The sequence below is a fragment of the Gavia stellata genome, chromosome 10, assembly GCF_030936135.1.
Source record: "Gavia stellata isolate bGavSte3 chromosome 10, bGavSte3.hap2, whole genome shotgun sequence".
In the NCBI taxonomy this organism is placed as follows: Eukaryota; Metazoa; Chordata; class Aves; order Gaviiformes; family Gaviidae; genus Gavia; species Gavia stellata.
In genome coordinates this window covers 35,756,733-35,775,518 of record NC_082603.1, presented here as the reverse complement: position 1 = coordinate 35,775,518, position 18,786 = coordinate 35,756,733, and the positions used below count along the sequence as shown (strand labels likewise).

The window sequence follows — 18,786 nt, the reverse complement described above, 5'->3', positions numbered from 1 at the left end:
TTTTTCATTGCATATACAGGCCAGTGGAAATTGCAATCATCTTTCATGAAAAGGCTCAGCAGTTTTTATTACAGGGAAGTAAGGGTGGCCATTGCATTTACTAACTAATGTAGTAAATGTAAAATTGCCAGGGTAACACGCTTTTTTATTTATGCTGCTGAGCACGTAATGTGCTGGTAGTTTCATAAAAATAGATATTAGAGGAATTTCACATGCCAGCAAGCTGTAGATCTCTTTTATGTATATGACTTATCCAGTGTCCTTCTATTTAAGATGTACCCCATTACAAAGAACAAGATTAAGCAGTATTGACATACACAGCAAACTCGAGAGATAATGCCGGTCTGGTCAGTTGTAATTCAAGGGGGCACTGTACTTTAACTCTTCTGGAATTAGTAAACAGTTCGACTTCGTTATTTATTTCATCCATCACCTTATTATAGTAAAAGCACTATTGATGATTAATTGATTGGCTATTAGCGTGGTTCAGCAGTAGACTTCCATGGATTATGTTTTTTTTAATATACCTATAAAACGAGAGCAATATATACACTATGCAGAAATATGACCAAGAGAAACCCCAAAGAAATGCTTAAGAAAATCAGCAGAATAGCTGACTAAAAAATGCATCTTTAGAAATCATCTGACAACTACCTCACTGGAAGATTTGTTTAAAGGTTGTCAGCTCCTCCAGCAAAAAAAGTTCCTTTCTCATACACAGTCACCAAAAAAAGGCAAGAAATCATGTACTAACCTGCTTAGCTCAATATCCTTTGTCAAGAGCAGAGGAATGATGTTGAAACTCTCCCGAAACTGTAAAGTTCAGTGTAAAAAATTATCATTCACAATGCTGTATGACATTGCCTCAATGTAGCAGAACCAACAAAATCTTCATGATGTATGAGAACTATCAAAGGTTGCCACTGAATACATAGATTTAATACGCTGCTTAATTCAAGAGCTTATTTACAATGTCACACTTCATTTTGAGGAAAATGATTCTGACAAGCAATCATTTAAAAAATAGAAAGAATGTTTTACAAAAGGTCAGAAGTACAAATATTTTACATATTAACTACTAATAAATTCATTTCCGCTAAAAGTTAGAAGGATCAGCAAATGTCTTCAAAGCTATTTACAATGTTTCAGCACAAGACCCAACCTCTGATTACCAAAGTAAGTTGTAAATAATTGTCAAGTATGCAGATGAGACAAAAATTCTATCAAATTAAAGTAATTAGCTCCCAAGTCAAATTTTTCTGTCACATTAAAATGCTTTTCCTTTTCTCAAATGTGACACTTACAAACGAGGGCAACATTGTCAGAGAAGCAGTTATTGTAGGCTGCCAAAATTATGTGCATAAGTATCCGATAGCACACACTACGCATATTACTTTCAAAACAACCTGTGTTTCTCAGCAATTGACTTCATACCTCCATAGTTTTGTTAAAGCATCACACTTCTGAATTGGGCAAATTTATCAAACTTGAACCCTTGCAGGCGACTCAAAAGTTACACACTTTGTATGGAAATCTGAGCGTGGTTATCTGTCAAGGGGAGTCACAGTTCTTGGCTTTTCTTGGTTCTTCTTCATTGAAGAACCTTTCCAGACCACATGGTTTGGGATACAGATGAGAACTGGGTTCCCCAAGTTACATACTACAACACAAGGATGAGGGAATGAGAATGGGAATGGGAATGGGAATGGGAATGGGAATGGGAATGGGAATGGGTGGCTGGCTTGCTTGTCCCAGTGCTTTCCCTACTGCTTTTCTAGTCTTCTTCTCAATGTCCTCTTAACCAAAGCTGTGTCTATCATGTCCAGTGGAAGATCATGACCCATTCTCCTCTGTTTAATTTGGACTTCCATGCAGAACCCAATGTCAGTCTGTTCTAGACTTGATGTCTTTACCCTCTGTGTATTTTTTTCTATTTAATTTTAAGCCAAACAAGCGATTATTGGTTTTGTTGGTTGTTATTGCTACAGATGATAAAAAAATCTGGGCTAGATGTGTACCGTATATATGTAGGTAAGGGGGTAGTCCCAGCCTTGAACACATCACATCTGAAACCAGCAGTATAAGCGTAAAACTGCATAATATAATGAAATAATTTCATTATTTATTTGTTCTTTTCCTGCAAGTTTCCCTTAAAATGATCCCTTTCTATTGCTATCCCCCTCTACCTCTACAGTTGTTGCTATGCTACATCTTCCAGAGAAGACAAAAGGGTTTAGGCTCAAAAATACAAGCTGGTTTTGTGGTTTCCTTTACCTGGACTGTGCCAAGAGCAACACAGGTGAAGCATGCCTCCCGGAGGGGAGCACACACATGGGAGCGAAGCGTTCTTACGGTGCGAGGGATACTCTGGCAAGACATGTAGCTGAAAGCTGTAGTATGCCTCTTAAGACATAGAAGTGTGTTGTACTTATGACGTTAGCAAGCACATCTATCTATCTGCTAAGTACTTCTGCAAAATAAGAATTTTTTAACTTTTGAATAATGAAAAATATGTAAGCTACAACATTTTACTATGTTTTTTCAAATCTAAAACAGTCTAAAATAATTAGAAGTTTCAAATAGAAAGCCTGTCAACTAAAACAAAATAGTATACATACGTGCTTCAGAAACAGTGTATACATCACACTGCAGCTGTACAAAAAGTCATCTTTCTAGAAGCAAAGCTTGGAAGATGAATGTGACATCCGTATTTACTCACTGCAGTGTAGCTCCAGGGTTAGGTAACCATACACATCATATAATCCTACAGTACATGGGACCTGCAATTGCCTAATATGCTAAGATTTCACATAAATAAGTTCAACAGAAATTAGTTCTGATATAAATTATAAAGAAGCATTTTACAGTAATGGAGGGCTTCAGTAGCTACATCTTTCAGAAAATGATCTAAAAGTGATTTCGTGGTTCATTCTCAACAGAAGAACTTCTTTTCCCTTTTCTACAAATTTTGAGTTTTTCCATACATAAACTCAGAAAAAAATTTTCTCACCAAATCTGGTCCAAGAAGGACAGTTTGGGAGTTGTACATTTTTCTTTTGGATTACAGCTTAAAATATACAATAATTAAGAATAGCCCCAATTCAGTATCTATTTAGAACTTATGTCTGAGTCCATGTATGTCTCAGAACTAGGATACCTTTACTGAGATCTTGAGAAATACTATGAATCATAGAACAGCCCAGGTTGGAAGGGACCTCGGAAGATCACCTCATCCAACCTTGCGCGGGGAGTTGGACTAGAGGAAGTTGTCCATCCTGTTTGCAATTACCATGCACCATCCCACAGAAATACAATGCAAAGTATTCTTGTATCTCACCGCTCAGAGTCTGGTGCACACTGGTGCAGTACCTCCTTACAGACACATAACTAGCACGTTTTAAATCTGAGGACATTATTCTTTATCATATCTTTCCTATCAGAGCTAGAATATGTTATTCTGAGCAACGAACAGCATTCTTGTAAGTGGGGGCAAACATAAGCTGCATTTCCTGGCTTTGCTGACTACACTGGTGTTACTAAATTATTTTTCTCCTGATAGATAATAGAGTGCTGTATATTGTGCTGTCCAGTTTACACAGCTCTGTATCGAGGCGTTGCCTTTCTTTTATAAAGCACTGGTAATTCTGAAATCCAGTGGAAAAAATATTCAGTCATGTCCAATTCTCAGTTCAAGGAATTAATGCTTTAGCCAGGCTTCAGATGTCTATAGAAATGTCTTGATAGTAAAACTCAGGATATTTTCTCTAGGCTGTTTCTTTTTTTTCCTGGCAATGACCAGGAGGTCAGGCCCCGCAGCGTGCATCACTAGATGGAAGAGGCTGGTGACATGAACGGCCGATCTATTTAAGAAAAAAGATGCAACACCATGTTATTTATTGCAACACCACATTATCTATCAGGCAGGTTACACAGATGTTATAATTTTTACTTCAGTACTATGCAACTGTGTTCTAGCCTACGAAGCACAGCATTAATGGAAACATCTGCAATTAGGCTAGAGTTTGGGGTTTTCAGCGGTGGGGGGGATTTTGGGGTTGGTTTTGGTTTTTTGCCTAGAGGTGCTTACAGACAGATTGCGTTTCTGAAGCCAACCTTGTAGCTTTGCCTGCATTGCCAAGCTGGGGAGACAGCAATTTGATAATCTCCCTTGACTTTTGTTAGAACTCTGAGTTGGAATTTTCACCATTTCATGGACTATTTTTATTAAATAGGCCTTATTTTGCTAATGAAATCCTAGATAGTGTTTCTAGCTCATTAATACATAGTAGTAGATCATATAACTCTGACTATCAAGCTATGCTAGGTTTGCATTTATTCAACTTTTCTCATATATGCTCCAAAGAGGCAGAGTGGATCTGATTCCAGAAAGCACTCTTTGTTTGGCCTTTGGGCTAAGTAATAACTTTTATTTGAAGGCAAAGTTATTTAAGTCACTGAAGATAACCTCACCAAAGCGATTACTGCTGCAATAAAACACGAAATAATATTCAAAAAAATCTTTACTTTTTTTTAATAGTCCTTGGGTAAATTATTTTTAGCACATCTGAAGAAGGAGAGGAAAGCTTGGCAAACTCATAGAAAATGGCACTCACGTTTTATTTCAAGCCATAGAAACAACAGTGCCCTTTAACTTAGTAATAGCGCTAATGTGGGAACATTAGTGATAATTATAGCCCTTCAAGGTCTGATCCCACAAAGAAATGGGTTAAAACTGCAAGTTTATGTAAAGCATTTGGATCTGTTGTTGTTTCTATTACGCAAAGAGAAAGAAGAGAAAGAGGAAGGGGACTAGAAGACGGTGCTTAGTCTAACGAAGTGAAACCACGCACGAGTAGTGCCTGTGGAAACAGGGCAGTGAGATCCAGGAGGAGACTGAGCTCATCCAAAGATAAATTTATCCCGGGAATAAGAAAATTCCTACCCGTTCAGAAGCACAACTGTAGAGGAACCTTCCTCTGATTGCTCCCAGTGGAGGACAAGTAACTGCTTTTAAGACAGATCTTTAAGTATTTATGAGGGAAATCACAAGACAGCGTGCAACAGCAGAGCTGGGTTTGATAAGCCCAGAGGCATATGCTAATTACAAGTTCCACAGCTGCATTCGTTTTTCTACGAGAATTAAAGATCTGTTCAAAGTTTTCTGCGCAGTTTGCTCACAACGGGCATGTCCTTAAGCCATTGGAAAGAACTGAGGGGCAGTTTCTAGGAGAGGGCAATGGAGCTGCGGCCCGTGCCAGGGACTGGGGAGTTGCCTCCAAGAGCTGCATGCTGAGGTGGTTGATCTTTGTCTCTGCCATGAGCCACCCTCCCTTTCCTCCTGCGGAACCTGTTACATCTCCGGTTCCAGAAAGAAATGAAATGTTTCCGTCACTGCTAATTATGACTCATTCCTGGTTTATTATTTTTTAAAGGCCCAAAGAGAACATCTGGAAAGGTCTCTTCCCACAGGCAAGAGAGGTGGTGTCTACTGTTATTTTTGACAGATATTTGTACACACTGCTCTTAAAACTCTGCAGTGATGCAGATTCCTCATCCTTTCCATGCAACCCAGAGCTAAGTTTGCCTTCACAGCTTTTCTGGGTCCTACCTGCTGCAGGTCAGACCTGTTGATCCTGTTCTACCTGCTACAGACACAAGCAGATCATTCCCTGACCTTCTCCAGGGGCAATCCTTATGTGTATCCCACGGTTGTTATTAGGACTGCCTCTCCTCCTCGGTTTTTGAACTGTCCTGCTGCTCCAAGCTTTCCTCCTAGGTGAGATGTTCTCCTTGTTCTTCTCTGGGCTGTGTCTGGTCAGTCTGTGCGTCTCCCGAAGTGGCCCATCCACGCCGGACACAGCCCTCCCGTGCTGAGGAGAGCAGCAGCACTACTTCATGGGCTGCGCTTCTATTTACACACCCCAGCAATGTATTTCTCCTTTCGTAGCAAGACAGCATGGATGATCCACTGCAATCACAGACGCTTTTCTGAGGAATTGTCACAGAGTCAGTTCTTGTTCTTCCAGTACACGTGCACTTGGCTGGTTTTGTTAAAGAGCAGGATTTTTTTGGCCTTATTGAATTGATTTTTTTTTCCTGGTCAAAAGGTTTCTCTTAGTCACTAAGTTTATTTTTAATTTTAATCTACCCTCTCAAAAGCATGCAGCTCCTTCTCATTACAGCACAAGCAGCTTTGAGGTCCTTGCATTAAAATCCCAGCTCGGGTCACCCTGGGACGGTCCCTGTATCGCTGGTCAGTGCTGGAAGACTTGGGGGAGACGGTTTGGGAGTGTCGGTGACTCGGTGCACGCTGCAGTTTGTTCTGAAGAGCTATGTTCAGGCTCAGCCTACTTTGACGGGCAGCGAGGTGTCTGTTCAGTGCCATCGATTACCTGCTCTGCTTTACTCTCCAGACAAGGCGCTTGGCTGATTTCTCCTGTCTCCTTTACCGGCTAAAGGCAGGGATCAGGTGGTGATCCGCTTAAGCACAGGGTTGGTCCCAGGACTGGGGCTGGTATCTCCTCCGTCTGTTACAAGTCGTCTCAGACCTCTGAGGCTGGCACACACCCGCAGTTCGGAAGTTCCTGAAAGACACTTTATTTGTTCCGGTATGACTGTGCTTCTCAGCTGTGCAAAGAAATTTGAGATAACTTGAGTATAAAGGATGATCTATAAAGCCAAATTTCATTCTATTCCCTCACAGTAATTTTCCTCATAAATACTTCTTGGGATTATGAAATATTCCTTGCAGTAGAAACCAGGGCTGCACTATTTTATCCTGTTAAACATTAAGGCACTCTGCGTTCAGTGCCTGCTTCATTTATCCTATTAATGTATTAGCAGGATTCTTTTACTTTGCATGATTTAATGGAAGGGGGGTTTTATTTGATATGATCAAGTTTATCTGTGTCTAAATGAAATTCCATTAACGATATACCATACAACAATGCATAAGGGTTTAAAATTGTTTTTGTTTTTTGCAGCTGCAACAAAAGCATGTCTGCACGAGCTGAAAGATTAGAGAGAGCCTGCTTTGTCTGAGCACCATTATTTCTCTGATTTTATGATACCCAGAGACATTTGCTTGAAGAAATAACTTGATAGACAGCAGTGTGTGGGCAGTCTATTATTTACACTGATTATCTACAAAACAGGCTTTCGTGTTAGGCCTGCTGTTGTTAAGTTTCTCCAAATCACCATTGCCCATTTTTCATGCGTTTCCTGAATCCATTGTAAATACAGAAATAGGGAGTAACTAAAACGGTGCATGCCCGGCTCCCATTGAAAAGCCCACACTTACCAACACTGCTGAGTAAGAACAGCAGCCAGAGCGTATCATTAGAGTGAGCAGTAACTACAGAGGGGTTTAGGTACCACTGTGTGATAATTGCCTGTAAATGGGGACTTTTCTATCGGCAACCGTATGCTGAAATTTAAAATGCAAGTTTGGAAACAAATCACATCTAGGTAATAAAGTTTTAACAATACCTTTTCATTGTGAAAACAGTAGCAATATAAAGTGCTTACATTCAAATGTATTCAAATGCAGTAGTTTGGGTTCTGAACACAGAATCCTGTGTTCAGTGTTGGGCCCCTCACTCCAAGAAGGACATTGAGGTGCTGGAGCGTGTCCAGAGAAGGGCGACAAAGCTGGTGAGGGGTCTGGAGCACAAGTCTGATGAGGAGCGGCTGAGGGAGCTGGGGTTGTTCAGTCTGGAGGAGAGGAGGCTGAGGGGAGACCTCATCGCTCTCTACAACTCCCTGAAAGGGGGTTGTGGGGAGGTGGGTGTTGGTCTCTTCTCCCAAGTGACAAGTGACAGGACAAGAGGAGATGGTCTCAAGTTGTGCCAGGGGAGGTTCAGGCTGGATATTAGGAGAAATTTCTTTCCTGAGAGAGTGGTGAAGCACTGGAAGAGGCTGCCCAGGGAGGTGGTGGAGTCACCATCGCTGGAGGTGTTCAAGGAAGGTGTGGACGTGGCACTGCAGGACATGGTTTAGTGGGCATGGTGGGGTTGGGTTGGTGGTTGGACTCGATGATCTGACAGGTCTTTTCCAACCTTAGTGAGTGTGTGATTCTGTGATTCTGGGTTGTATCACTGTTTTTTAACAATTCAATGGTGTACGTATACTGAATGAATAGAAAATGTTAATAGCTTCTGTAGGTCTCTAACTATCATATCACTAATAATTAGATGCTGAACTTCTTCAAAAAGCACCTGTTGACACTGCGGACCACAGTGATTCCCTTGGCACGTGAAGTAAAAACATCCAAAATCAAGGTTTTTGAGTTATCAGGGTCTTGTGCCTAGGTGCAAGATATTCCATGTGCCTCCCTTCTTGGATAGGATTTTTTCTTCTGATATCTTAAATACTCTTCAACAATTTTGTCCATTTAATTAGAATTAAAAGGTTATCTTACCCTCTCTCAATTAAGTTACCCAAATTTTGTCAATCCACCTGTAACTTTACATAAGATCAAATTACTGTGATTTTTTTAAAGTACAAATTAGCTGGAAAAATTACTCACCATTTCTTTGTTTGAAAAATTAGAGATGTTTGTTTCTCTAAAATACACCCCCCCCCTTTTTTTTTTTTACATTAAATCTTTTGCTGTGAACAATAACCATCAGATTTAAACCTGGATTTCTATGAGAAGAGTCAATGACAATTTGGAAAATAAAACATCGGATTTTGGAAGCTGACAGGAAGGAGGAATGAGTTTTAGAAAAACAATATAATTTTAGGGTTCCGTTTGTTGGCACAGCTTTTGAAAGTGGGTTGTTCATCGGAGAGAGGCTGCAGAGGTGGTTGACCCAGGCAGGTCTCAACAAAGTGAAACTGAGGGAAAGCAAAGAGGAGACAGCAAAAAACTTAAAGGTAACTCAATTCAATGACCCCTTGGCACCATCACTACCCACGGAGCACGGCTGCTCCTTGCTGCTGCCCACCAAAAGTCTTCCCAGCCCAGGACTGTATTTCCAAACGCAACTCAGCCGAATTGATGGCTAGATCTTTAACCGCGTCCTCTTCAGCCTGAGCATGGGATGCTCTCCTTAGAAAAGAGAGCAATTCTGTTTGCAAGATAACACTTCGCTGGTGAGTCAACCTAAGGGGGTTGGAGGTGCTTCCATATCCATAACACATATATTGAGATGCCTGCACTAAGTACTTTTGAGAAGTTGCTGACTTTGGAAATGCTTTGTTCCAGAGAGTTATTTGAGAACAGAAATTAAGACGCTTAAAAACCTTTTGCACATAGTTAACAACCTCCATCAGTTATGGTCTTGCTTTCTCTATAAGCTTAATGAAATGCAGCTGTTAAGTGTTCACTAAGTAGGTCTAGTTTGAACAACTGCAAAATGTGTCTGGCACGCCCCATCACATTAATAAGCAAGCAAAAATCATCTTGCTTAAAATTTACATTACTGTGTGTATTTTTAGCTGGTTTTAAATTAGTACTTTGCTGTTTACAATATTTAGCATGAGTTATTTTGTGAGTGGGTAGAAGGGGAAGGGAGACTCTGACTATTGTGGAGGGCAGGGAGGGAAGTGTATCTCTTCTGCTGCCTCCTTGGACGTTCGTTTCCACAGCCAAGGAACCCAAATTCCCAGGCAAAGATCCCCACAATTAGGAAATTACAATACTGGGTGGCTGAGCTCGTTATCATGTTTTGATTGCTTGACTTTCTTTTTAGTCCTGTAAATATCATATTTTATATTTTAACTCAGTCAGAATCAGTGTAAAGAACCAGTTTTGAATTAGATACAGAGCATATCACAACTGGGTTCTCTATGACTGAAACAAGAAATGCTTCTTTCTTATTTCCTGTGCTTACACAGAGATACGTGCAAACACACACAGGGATAATAATTTCACTTTAACACATTGCTGATGGCCTGTCTGTCATCTCAAGTGTTTAAAATATAGGCTTTAGTATTCTAGTGCAACAAATAGTTGGGTTTTGCTTCTGCAGTTATAGCAATAATCTTTTCTTCTCTGTATTCCTATTCTAAAGTTCAAAAAATGCTGCATTATTCATTCAAATTAGAAATAAGAAACAAATCAGCATAAGCCATTCCTTTTACAGCATCTCACAGCAGCCTTGTGTGAATGCCAAGGAATAGGATATGACAATACCCCTCTCTTACCAATTCCATCGGTCTGTTGGGGGGGCTCATCTTCCGAATCTTCCTGCCACCACTCACATTTTGGAGAATGACAAAGCCACTCTTTTAAGAACCTCGCAGTTTTTGGCTATATCCTCTACAGCTCTGTCTTACAATAAGCTGAAGAAGTTGCATAAATCCGTCCGGGCAGAGTTAGCTCATGGACAACTTTTGCAGTTTTTCCTGTCTCCTTTCTCACGGATTTTCAGATATATTGGTCTCGGTAGTGCTGAGCAACTCCTGGCTAGAAAATATACAAAAGCAAAATTCTACCCAAAATTACACCCACGCGACCCAGAGAACGGCTGCACAGGCATTAACAGCAAAATTTGGCTGTTCCCTATACTAACTTATTTGATGTAGATGATGCTATATGGAGGCAGTGTCCCCCAGCACGTTCCTCCCTTGTTCCCAGCGTAATCCTTGTCCTTATGGTTTAATTAGCAAGGACTGGGGAGGCAAATGAGCACTGTGCACAGGCGAGGGCACGTCCAGTGGCATTGCGCTACCTCGTCTAACAGTTTGTCACACTCAGTAAAAACGTTTTTCAGTGCCCTGTAAGCCATCACACAAAATGTGTTTCACTTTGCCGAAAGCCGGGGCTGCGTAGCTCTTCACTGATTTCTTCACTTGACTTTCTTTGATGGGGTAAGCAAAACATTTTGACCGTACATCACTTAGAAAATAATCTCTTGCAAATGTATGCCTTTATTTAAAATATAAGCATTTTGCATTTCAAATGTGTTCTGGGGATGTTGGCCTGGGCAGTGCTGTACGTTTCTCTCTCATTAAAAGGAATTTCAGTGATTCATACCAGTAACAGAGGAACGTCATACTGGAGAGGACCTCTGAGTCACCACATCCAGCTCCCAGCTACCACAGACACGGTCCAAATGCATTTCAACATTACTTAAATTATCAGCATTTTCCAAGTGTTATTATCATGGTCAAAGCTCTGTTTAATCAAAGTCTCCATCTGGCACACACTTCAAAAGAGCCTCCTTGTTCAGATTTATCTATTTAACTTCACTAGTGAATTTTCCATCACTGTAAATTTCCTGTCTCGGGCGCTTAGCCTTGGGGATGATTGCATTTGCATAAGACTAAACAAATCGGTGTCTTTGCGGATTCATTTTTATGCCAGATTTTAAGGTTTTGTTCTCCCAAGGTCAAGCTTTCTCCAGTCCCGCCTGGCCTCCGAGGCACAGAGCGAGGCTTCTCTTCTTGACAAACTTTCCTTTGGTCAAAACACTCGTAAGCCTGTTCTAGCCCTCTCCAAGCAGATTACCTCTCCTATCACAAACCATTGCTTTCTAATTCAGTCTTTTATAGACTGTCGACCCGCTCCTCCAAAGCCATAAATCCTCAACTAACATCAAGTGTAACAATATTTAGAGATGTTATCTGTAGGACTCAGCTGAGCCTTCAGAGTCCCATTATCTTGCAATCTTTTCTTTTAAAAAAACATTTTTGACAGCCCAGTCTTTTTCATCTTTTTTTCTTACTGCTTTGACCTTGAGTTAGTTTATTCCTTCCTTCTCTGTATATTTTAAATGTTGCACAAAAAAACTGTTTATTAAGGCTTTCCTATAATAAATCATTAACCTGAGTATAGTTAAATGAAAAGCTTATTAACATCTCTCTGCATAATCCACTTAACAGAATTAGCCTTGCTTATTCAGACAACCTAAAGAGGTCCATGCCTTTGTCTACAAGACATCAGCATTAAAGCTTATAATTATTTCTGGTTATGCAGGCCTTGGTGTTAGGAAATGCTGGTTTGCATGTTTCAGCGTAGTACTTTTCCTAATGTCTTGTATTAATTAGTGATATAATATTCCTTTGTTCCTTTCCATTCGCCACCAGGAGAGATGTCTGAATATAATCCGATCTGTGCTAAGAGCGTGCTTAAATATTTTCACAACTGCTAACTCTTATAAAACATTAGGATTATGTAGAATAATCTCTAAATTAGAAAAAAAGGAGAGCTTGATAAGGGCACGTGGACTTCAGAGGCATGCACATAGGGACCTCGGCCCGCGGTCGTGCTCCGACGGCGGTGGAGGGCACGGCGAGTCCCGACCTTAGCAGGGGTTTCTCCTTCCGCAGGACTGACACCGTGTAAATGATTCCCAGGAACGATGCTAGATGCGGTCTCATCAAAAGTGGGAAACAGACACGTCCATAACTAATAACACAGGGAGTTACAAAGCAAAGGGGGGAACGAGAGCAGAAACTTTCTCCACGTGTCTCTGTCCCTGCTGCAACAAGAGCAACGGCTGACACAGATCTACTGATAATTTTAATGTATTAAGGGGGATTAGACAAACCTGGTAACGCTTATGAGGACACGGTGCAGCACGTGCACACAAAATCCGTCTCTGGAACCTACTGCCGTATGTCTATATTGAGGGCTACCCTCAGCGGGGAGGTGGCGACTGCAAATCCCAAGGAGCACGGGGCTCCCCGCGGAGATCCGCGGGGGAAGAGCCGTCTTCTGGGAGAGGGCACGCACAGGGCCCAGCGGGTCCCTTGGCAGCTCCTCAGCGTCACTGCCGTGTGCACAGCTCGGCTCGATACCCTGCCCCTGCCTTACCAGGCAGGACGCTGCTTGGCGGGCTCTGAGGAAAATTTAAGGACTTATCCATTAGCAAGAAAGGAAATTATTATCCCTCAATGACCGAAGCTGATATATTTTAAAGTTATTGCACCTTCTACATCCTAGGTCATTTTATATTTCGAACATCAGACTTTTCATCAAGCTCATGTTAATCTTCTGGCTAGATGGAAATTCACTGTCTTTTAAGGTACCACCACCATGGCTCTGAACTGAATTTGCACCACCAGATCAGCACAAGGGGAGCCAAGCAGTCTGACCTTGGTTTCTATTTCAGATAGTTACCAAGACATTGTTCTGGATGGGAATCTTTAGCCAGATAAATACCTCTCTGTGGGCCAGCCGCTGTTCTCCTTCCCCTCTCCGTGAACCAGAAGCTTCACACGCTGTAAAAACACTTATAAACAGAGTGTTCCGTTATAATGGTGGTGATTGGTGTGATGGAAATGCCTAGGATAGCTGCAGATGTAATCAGGGAGTCAAGTAATTTGTGCTTTTATTTAATACCTAATCATACATACCTCCACCATTATCTCGCTCTACAAATATTAAGACTGCAAGCCTGTGTGTCTGTATAAAACAATGACATTCAGTGATAAGATCCTAGTGGGGGGAAAAAAAGCAGCTGTGAGTTTTATGCTATTGTCAAACATTTAAACCTTTTCATTCATTCCTAAACTAAGGGTTTTAGTCTGACATAGCGAACCTTCAAAAAAACCCTATGAAAATTAACCAGTCCAAGTACAAAAGGACCTTGCCTAGCGTTAAGCAGCAATGATAATGAAAGCAAAGACTACTCAGTACTTATAAAAAATTACTATTCGTTCTAGATTAATGACTAAGCAGATCATAGTAAGAATCTTTAAATTTGAAAAGTAAGTTTGTTTGCTTTTTACAGTTTGTAAAACACCACAAAAGATCTACAGAATTTTGTTAATATTTAGGAACAAAATTTTCTTTTGCCAGCAAAGCATTCAGGGAGCCACAGGCAAAGTTAATCAAAATACTGAGGTGAAAAAGAGAAGGACTGCAGAAGCTTGTTAATTTTCAAGAATTTTTAAGAGCCAAGCACGACATTTTAAACTGTATGCCATCCAATAGACTTACCACGACTTTGTAATTGATGCAACCCGCTTGCCGCTAACAGTGAGAGAGGGACAGCTGCTTATAAATTCACTTTGGAGGCTAGATACACTTGGAGATTTCCAGAAGTCAAATTAAAGTTAAGAGGCACAATGATCTGGCAAGACTTTCCCAATCAATAAGCCACCATCCGTCATACCCGAGACAACCGGCTGTTCCCCAGCTGAACACACAGGCAGCGCCCTGCCCGTTTCTGCCAGCCGAGCTGCCCAAAGGGTGCTCTAAGTCGGGCTGCTGATTATAAAAGGAGACTATTAAAGCAAGCCGAAGAGCAGTCAGGCTTTTCCCACCAATGGATGAATTAAAGGATTGAAGAAGCGCACCGTGATGCCCGTGCTGAACTGCTGGTCCTGCACAGGCATATAGCAAATGGTTGGTGGTTGGACTTGGTGATCTTACAGGTCTTTTCCAACCGTAGTGATTCTGTGATTCCGTGATTCTGTGAAATGTTTTCCAGCTACTGGTTCCAGTTTGAATTAAAATAGCCTGGCTTTTTAAACCTGCAGTATGCAGTTCCAAAAAAAGCCCTTTAAAGCCAGTTTCTGATCCGTTTGCCTGGTGGCACACCATGGATTTTGGGGACATTTCCACAATGACAGCAATGTCTTTGTTCGGGGGGACTCTTGGGGCCATGGGGACACAAATGTGAATAGCTCCAGGTTGATTTTGGTTTTAGATAGCAAATGTCGCTGCAGGTCTCAGTAAGTGAAGCTGTACCCAGCAGGTACTAATCAGCGGACCCTAATTCCAGCAGGCTTGCACCAGTTTTCCCTCTTGAAAGGAATCTGAGGAAATGCAAGAGGTATTAGGGGGGCTGGAGAATAATTTTAAATTTCAGCTTAAGCCTTTCAGAGCATCAGTCCCCGTGAACCTGGAAGCCACGCAGCACCGCTGGATTTCATTCTTTATTGTAACGCCAAAGACAGGTTCAAAGAAACTCAGAGAGCTTATTAAATGGTTTTTTGAAGTGAAATCTTGTTTGTCAGACCCAGCCATAGCATTGACACCCTAGCTCCCCAGTGGAGGTGAGGTGTGGGGCAGGGTGGGGTTGAACAGGGCTAAGATATGGCTCATGGATCTGCAAAACCAGCCCCTGCACTCATTTGGCATCCCTGTGCCACGTGAACTCAGCCCTCGGGGCAGTTTATTCAAACCCAGCAAAGTCCAGTCACTTAAAACGGGTCCAGATTTGCTTCTCCTTCAGGCTTCTTTCACATCAAATTCTGGTTAGCCAGCTTTGGGAACCATAACTCTTTCCTCTTATCTACCCAAGTCTATGTGTTTTTCCCCCATTAATTCACCTAGTACCTTTGTGCTGAAACAATCCAGATATGATTTAATAAGCTTTAGAAAGATAGTACTGGTTCATATGCAGGAAATCAGATTTACATAATTTTCCACTCGCTTTTATAACCACCGTAGTTCAAATTATCTTTACGTTGGGGAAACTCTTTTAATATGATAAAATGAAATACCACCTATGCTATGCTTCAGCTTGCGAGCCTGGTTTTTGTAATAAATTAAATGTTGATTTGTCATACTGACTTATCACAGAAAGTTCCTTTCTAATGGGAAGACAGCGCCCTGTCCTGCAGTTTGTCATGGTTATAAGTCACTAAACTAAGCTTCAAAATCAAGCTTCGTCTTGTAATATTTTTTTATTACCTGAACCTTTCTGCATGGCGAGGGGAAATGAATGATTTTTGGTTTTATCACATACTCTGCGCCTAATAAAATGTCATACATTGAAAATGGACCCGGTAGCACATAGCTCAGATTTCTGTATAGAAAGCAAAGGGATGTTTATGTTTTAGTGATCAGAGTGAACAAGACTTGAAATTTAGGAGACTGCATTCTGCAAAAGCACGGCTCCTCCCTGCACACGCCGCCAAGCGAGGTCCTGCTCTCCTCCCTGGGCTCCATCCTGCCCGCACCATGCAGCCCTCCTGGACACGCCAGCAGCACGGCTCATGTCCGCCATCAGGGATGCTTTATTTCTCCTCCTCTTCTCTGCCCAAAAGGGAAGCGCATGAGGATTTGCTGAAGTTTGCTTACTACAAAGGTGTAAGTCCACTCCAGAGGTGGACTTAGCACTGGCGAGGGGCAGCGGTGCTGTCGGAGGTGCCTTGCTCCTGGGCAAGGTGGTGGAACAAGCTTTGGCTTGGCCCCAGGGAAACTGTCTTCTCCACCGTTGGTACCTGTTCTGTGTAGCCGCCTCCCATGTACCTGCAGAGTAGAGCTGTTGGCTGAAGTCTCCTCTTCAGACCATCTCGTGGTGTTCTTGGTCCAGATAGCCCAGTGCCTTGAGGACATCTCGGGACAGCAATGTAACGGGGTGAAAGGAGACATCCTGTAGGAGGGGCAGAATCCTCCACATGGTATCCAAGGCCCCACCAGCCCTGGGCTCCGAGGCGACCTCTTCTCTTTGTCCACACATGGCTCATGTTTTTCGTGAAACACGTTAGTGGTTTCTCCGTTTTGCAGCCAAGCCTTTGGCTTTGAGCATCCCGAGCTCACTCAAGATGGGTCATCAGGAATGAGCTTGGAAATTTCCGTTTTCCTCCTGCTTTTCTGACACCTCTGTCCTCTGCAAGGAAAAGGCCTTGAGCACCAGGACATGGGCACCAGGCTGGCTCAGTCTTGCTCAGCACCCACCAGCTGATCTCCATCCATGTTTCTGGGAGACATTGGGTCAGTCTAGTCAAAAAAGCAAATTCTGCAACTTGTATCTAAATAAAGTGCCATTAACATAAGCGGCGCCTGCTTGTAGAAATGGCACTCGATACAAGACTTGCACGGACATTACGTTTTAGAATAATCTATATTGTATTCATATAGTCTGGAAAGCAAAACCTTTGATACCAGTGTTCAACTAAAGAGCACAGGATGCTGTGTACGTCTGTAAGAGGTCGGGGTTTTGTGCATCATATAGAAGAAAAATATTCGATTTGAGAGAAATTTTGTACAGAAATCTGCAGGCCAAAGTGAGCCTACAGTGCTTATTTAGCAGCCGAACATCCCCATAGAATCATCCTGATAGCTTCGGCGCAGTGCAGGGTGAGGTAACAGGTCCTTTTCCTTCCTCCTGCCTGGGGCTTTTCGAGAACAAAATCGTCGGTTTCTGCCCGGGTCTGTTCCCGCGCCGCAGGCAGGATAGCCAGCAGATGCTCACAGCTGCTGCAAATGATTGTCTCCTCACTTGTTTCTCGACACTGTTTTCTTCTATTTTAATTCTTTTTTGCATGCACTTACTGTAATATTTACTTAGGAATTTGAGAAGGCTTTGTATTAAAGCAAGTAAATACAATTTCTTCAAAGAGACTGAAAGTAAATATGAATCTCTTTGGCTAAGCAAAATTGTCAAACTTTGGCTCCTAAAGTTAGGCAGAAAATGAGTTGTTTTCCAACAGAGCTAAAAATATTCACTTCTCATTGATTTCAGTGGAGATCTTAATGCTCAGTAACTTAAAAACAGATAAATTATTCAGCTGTTTAAACATGAAGCGCTCATCTGATGTTAAGCACTCACATTTTTAAATGCTTGCCTTAATAATGATTTAGCCTCTTTAAAACAAAAAGTGATGTTTGCTGAGCGAACATAGCCCTCCGTAGCAGGAGGGCTTGGCTACCTTTGCAGCATTTTCTCTGGTCTTCAGAAGGATGCTCTTGCTGCCCTAATAGTTACCTTAGAAGAACTAATGAACACGAAGAATGTGGGGGTCTAAGAGTGGAAATTTTCACTTAACCTCTTTTTCTTCTCTTTGCAGCTCCCAGTACAGCCCAGTACGGGATCACCGGTGACGCCGAAGTCCTCTTCTCCTGCTGGTACCTTGTGTTGACACTGTCCTCCCTCACCAGCATATTCTACCTGAAGAACATCATTCTGCACTAAGTGTAAAGACCCATAAAAGGCTTTTAAGGATTCTCTGAAAGTGCTGATGACTGGATCCAATCTGGTAGAGTTTGTTAAAAGCAGCGTGGGATATAATCAGCAGTGCTTACATGGGGATGATCGCCTTCTGTAGAATTGCTCATTATGTAAATACTTTAATTCTACTCCTTTTTTTTGATTAGCTGCATTACCTTGTGAAGCAGTACACATTGTCCTTTTTTAAGACGTGAAAGCTCTGAAATTACTTTTAGAGGATATTAATTGTGATTTCATGTTTGTAATCTACAAGTTTTCAAAAGCATTCAGTCATGGTCTGCTGAGTTGCAGACCGTAGTTTACAAAAAAAAAAATATTGCAGTAAAAATGTGCTTCTTTAAGGCTGCAATACAAATATTCAGTTCCCTTCTTAAATAGCATTCTATCTACATTTACACAGAAACATTTTTTCTTTTTTGATAAAAAAAATCAAATTATATTGCCTTCAAAATATTTCTTCAAAATATTACACATATCTAGACTTTCTTCTAGCATGATATTCAGGTTTCAAGAATGAGCATTGTATTATAACTGCATTGTGCAGTACTGCTTTCTGTTTCTTTCCTTTTTCCTGCAAATTCAGCATGGGTGTGCCTTCATGAAACACTACTTTCCTCTTCCTCTCCAACAAATCTGGAATGTGTTTGGGAAATGCTAAAGCATCCTTTTGAGCATAACAAATCTCCAGCTGAGGACAAAGGTGCTATTGGCTAAAAGGAAAACCTCCTCTCCCATCTCCGGGGGGTCATCAAACTGCTTCAGACTTAACGTTTTTAGGCAATCAGGCAAGGATAGCACCAACTCCTTCTTATGTTTTCCATCTACCACGACTAAGCAGTAGGCGATCTCTGTAAAAACTAGGTTTCCCATTACAAAACAGAACGCAAATTCTTTTGAGACATCGTTTGAATGTAGAAACGTTTCCCTTAGT

General features: G+C 41.6%; 1 protein-coding gene across 1 annotated transcript in view; it reads left to right on the top strand.

Annotated features, from left to right (window-relative positions):
* Positions 1-17,825, top strand: part of NEGR1 (neuronal growth regulator 1) — a 293,934-nt gene extending 276,109 nt beyond the window's left edge. Inside the window, exon 7 of the mRNA XM_059821760.1 lies at positions 17,695-17,825. Coding sequence (XP_059677743.1) covers positions 17,695-17,819 — 125 coding nt within the window. The 3' untranslated portion in view covers positions 17,820-17,825. The remainder of the gene's footprint in view (positions 1-17,694) is intronic.
* The last annotated feature ends 961 nt before the right edge of the window (positions 17,826-18,786 follow it).